The sequence below is a fragment of the Engraulis encrasicolus genome, chromosome 20 (assembly GCF_034702125.1).
Source record: "Engraulis encrasicolus isolate BLACKSEA-1 chromosome 20, IST_EnEncr_1.0, whole genome shotgun sequence".
Classification (NCBI taxonomy): domain Eukaryota; kingdom Metazoa; phylum Chordata; class Actinopteri; order Clupeiformes; family Engraulidae; genus Engraulis; species Engraulis encrasicolus.
Window position 1 is genome coordinate 8,691,864 of NC_085876.1, and position 4,744 is coordinate 8,696,607.

Sequence of the window (4,744 nt, forward strand, 5' to 3'; positions counted from 1 at the left end):
ACATGCACACATATTAACACACACACACACACACACACACACACACACACACACACGCACACACACACACATGCACACATATTAACACACACGCACACACACACACATGCACACATATTAACACACACACACACACACACACACACACACACACATCCACACATGCACACATATTAACACACACGCACATATGGTCGCAAAGGCAAAGCGCACACACATGTAAAAGAGGAAAGGCTGTGCTTTATTCTTGTTGTAGTGTTCAGAGAGCATGGGGTGATGGTGATTTTGTGTGTGTGAGAGAGTGTTTAAGGTATGCAATGGACTTGTTCGATCAGAATGTGTTCATAGCATGGATGGTGTGAATATCACATTTACTCTTAGCTGGTCATGTAAAATGTAATATACAAATGTGCTTTTGTGCATACAAAACACCCATAGTCAAGTTAACGCCATATACAATATTTTTTAATTTCCCTAAAATACAATGCACATGTGAGGTCCAGTAGGAAAAGCATTACATACTTTACATACACACACACACACACACACACACACACACACACACACACACACACACATGCCAGTATCTTGTTGAGCAAGCAAGGTGATTATATCCATGATATAAGTGGTGGTTAAGTGGGAATTATTGAATCAACCACACCTTCCTGTCAGCCTACAGGCCAGGCAGTGAAGCGCTTGTGGAGAAATTGGGGGAGTGTAACCATGTCTGTGTCCATTGCCGTCAGACAAAGCAGTTTGATAACCACATCAATGGATTGGTTCTGGTGATGTCGGCATTTCTAGACGCTTGTTACTGCCACATTCTCTTGAATATTTGCACACAAAACACCCCGAGGTGCCATCGATGCAAGCTCCACTTTAAAGAAACCCTCTGTAGATTTTATGTATAAAATGAAGGAAATCAATATCATATTCTACTTCACTTTTTTCCTTCCTCTTCATGTGAATTCGTTTCATGCCAGTTCATATGAACAACATTATTTAGTCTGTATGTTTAAAATATCAACTAATATGCCCATGTTACCTCGCCATGGTCTCGTGTGTATGACTGTCTGGCATTTTGTCTCATGTGGAGGTGGGAGGATATGTCTACATCTGATGCCATGAAAATTATATATATTTTCAATTTCCTTTTATGTGAAATCTGTTCTCTTTTTTATTGATTCCTATAATGTGTATTGATTTTACCTGTATGTAGCCCCCTCCTACTCTGTGCGGACTCATGAGGCACTGATCCGTCCTCCTGTGTGCTATTAGGTTTGATCAGAACCTCAAGCTTCATACTAAATATTAGTTTATTATTTTAGTAAATACTCATGAAAAGATCCTGCATAGTGCACCTTTTAAGCTTCATACTCTGAATGCTTTTAATGCACAATGACTCCTCATACATGCTTCATAATGTCTCGACATAGCATATTTGGCTACATGTGGCATTCATTTCCCATCTTGAGATCAATGAAGAACATCTCTAAGAACTATTCCTCCATTCAACCACATCGAAAACATAGCGTACTATACAGCGTATTATAACGCCTAATGATAATATAATGTATCCCCGTTGTATTTTACATATAGTATGACATACATTGTCTCCTACTCTGCATAGTGTAGACGTGTATAATATTTAATGTCGCTTAAGTTTCAAAATGTAAATTCAATGACTGGCAGCCTGGATTCATTAGTTACAATCCAGTGCCACGTAGGTTGCCCATCACTGGGTATGATGTAGCATACAGTGTCTTTTATGTATAAAAAATGTCTGTAATGTGCAGAGTTTGTATAAAGTACAGGTAAAGGTACTCTCGGATATGTAATTATTACAACACTAGTATGATATTGAAAGAAACCATGTCATGTCATACTACTAGTGCTGCAATTACATTTACTTAATACTACTCTCGGGTATGTTTCTCGAAAGCGTAGTTGTTAGCTAGTTAGTTGCCAATGGGAATTTGCAAAAGCAAACAGCAAAGTAGCTAATGGTAGCTAATCAACTATGTAAACTAGCTAAAAGTAGCTAATCAACTATGGTTTTGAGAAATGCACCCCTGGTAATGTACTGTATCTCATGTCTGTTGTCTCCCATGGCTGTTCAGGTTGGGTCTGGACCCCAAGCTGCTGGCCCAGATCCTGAACATGAGCTCGGGCCGCTGCTGGTCCAGCGTCAACTACAACCCGGTCCCCGGCGTCATGGAGGGAGTGCCCTCAGGAAACAACTACCAAGGGGGTTACGGCACCACGCTCATGGCCAAGGCAAGTCATGCTATGGGGTAGACTACGTAGAGTAGCATAGTGTAGTGGAATGGAATAGAAATTACTATCACTGCAGCTATGGCACTAAACTCGTGGCCATGGCAAGTCATGCTGTAGAATAAAATTAAGTAGTCCATTTATCTCTAGTCTTTTTTTATATAATTTCTTCTCTCCTTCCTGTCTTTCCTCTCCAGCACATTGAATGACAATTTATATTGATGATGTCCTATAAAATATACTATTGCTGTTGCTGTGGCGCCGTCTCTAGTGACAAAAGGACATAAACAAGCAATACGTAAATGTAGAAGAACAGAGTCAAGAAAGATGAGACAAAGTTGGTGCAGCCAAGGTGTTCGACAGTGCTGAGTTAAGTGAGTGGTGACTAGGTTTGTTTACGCATCATGCTAGCTCGTTCGCACCATTTAAGGTGTAGGTGTCAAGTGTCCTATCATGTATGTCTGTCTGTGTGTAGTTAGATCAGATTATGCTTTATTTAAACAAAGGAAAAAGAAATTATTATTTGTGTATGTGTGTGCAGGACCTGGGTCTGGCCCAGACGACGGCCACAAACACCCGTACTTCCATCCCCCTGGGGGCGCTGGCGCACCAGATCTTCCGCGTGATGTGCGCACGCGGCTACGCTAGCAAGGACTTCTCCTCCGTCTTCCAGTTTCTCCGTGAGGCTGAGGAGGAGGGCCAATAGGGAACGAGTGCCCGGGCCACGGCCCCGCCCAGTCATTGTCACTCACTCAGCCATGTCGTCTATACTACTTTCGCCATTGTCTCATTTTGTTTTCTTTTTTTTTTCAATCTGTTTTTTTTTTTCGTTGTGTGTGATATCGCTATGCTACCAAAATGATTTTTTTCTCTCTCTCTCTCTCTCTCTCTCTCTCTCTCTCGCTCTCTCTCTCTCTCTCGCTCTCTCTCTTTTGTTTAACTTAAAACACATGGAGGTTTGAATAGCCCGCCCCGTCATCGCCCACTATGTCTACTACTTTCGCCGGTTTCTTTTTTTTTATCTGTGTTTTTTTTCTTTTGTGAACAACATTGCTATGCTACCAAAATGTTTCTCCCTCTCTTTTGTTTAACTTTAAAAAATTGTGGCGGTTCGAAATGGCCACCACACTGCCAGACTGTGAAAGTGAAAGCCATCCTGATCAAGTGTTTCAAATACAATTATATATGACGGAAAACCGTTCACAAGTGAGTAACGGTTCTGATGATGGTGATGGAGTTGATCATGTCGTTCTTTGTCATGAAGTTGGCGGTTGAAATAGTTGGTTCCCGATGCTGTTTAATTATGATGGTTATGTCATGATTGTTTGAGGATTTTTCATCATGTGTGTTTTCAAGCCTCTTCGTCTTCTCAAGACTGCCCTGCCAAGTGTACAGTCGTCCTACCTGTATAGTGGCCTCACTCTACAGGCATATTACCTGTACAGTCCTCTCACCTGTATAAAAAATAACCTGTTGGGTCTTTCTCAATGGCCCGTGGATCACTGAGGAAGACACTTCACCCACTCTGCCGACCTATTCAATGACCAAGGACCAAAACACAACTGTTACTGTTACTTATTATCACACGAATACTTAATCATGTTACCTTGCCACGTTACACACGGTTTTCCTTGAGCGGAGGAAGTGGAAGCGCTCCGATAAGGCCTCCCTCGGCATATGTTGGATGCTGTCAGTCGAACAAACAACAACTACAAGCCCCGGTCATTACAGCCCATTTGAGCCAATCGGGGCTTCAGGGATCCGTTGAGTGACATATACCTCAACCTTTATTTACTGTTTCAATTCAGTAGCCTCAGTGTACCTGTACGGTACGGTTATACCTCAACTTTACTACGTCATCCTGTTTACCGCATTGCTATCTGGCCACTCTCTTCACTTCTACCCCCTCGCGGCTCTGCATGCTTGTATATATAATCTACACAGGCACATTAACCCCGTAAACGCCGTCGTTTTGCCGGTATGCATGTACATATGTATAGTTTGTTTGAATTATTGTTAAAGACTCTCAGTTTAGTTGGTTTTTCGAAACCAGTTTATTAGGCGTAAACTGGTTGGTCGTGAGGTACAAGTTTATTATTATGTCATCATCCTGGACATGAAGCACTTATCTACATTTTTGGGGGGTTGGAAATGGAATAAAGGAACATAATGTGACCAGTATGCTTCGTTATTTGTTTCATCTCATTTATTTCTTTGTCATAAAAATAAAGTGTGTCTTTAGTCTTTTCAGACATGTATTACTTAACCCATTAAGACACTACCCCTGTTATAAATTAGCTGTTACCAAAATGGCAATTACCAGGTCATAATGTATTACTAAACACCCTGTGCACTGTCATAGCGGTGTAGTGCTATGCTAGTTGGTTTTTTTAGTGTCTATTACAATGTCCCAGTGGCGGGAAAGTGTCAATGGCCCTGTGTCATGTGAAGGATAGTACAGCAGTTTAGT

The 4,744-nt window shown here is 41.4% G+C and overlaps 1 protein-coding gene across 1 annotated transcript in view; it reads left to right on the forward strand.

The window, feature by feature from the left end:
• hibadha (3-hydroxyisobutyrate dehydrogenase a) overlaps window positions 1-4,455 on the forward strand; it is a 24,946-nt gene extending 20,491 nt beyond the window's left edge. The window contains exons 7-8 of the mRNA XM_063184741.1: window positions 2,121-2,277; window positions 2,816-4,455. Coding sequence (XP_063040811.1) covers window positions 2,121-2,277; window positions 2,816-2,980 — 322 coding nt within the window. The 3' untranslated portion in view covers window positions 2,981-4,455. The remainder of the gene's footprint in view (window positions 1-2,120; window positions 2,278-2,815) is intronic.
• Window positions 4,456-4,744: the final 289 nt, after the last annotated feature.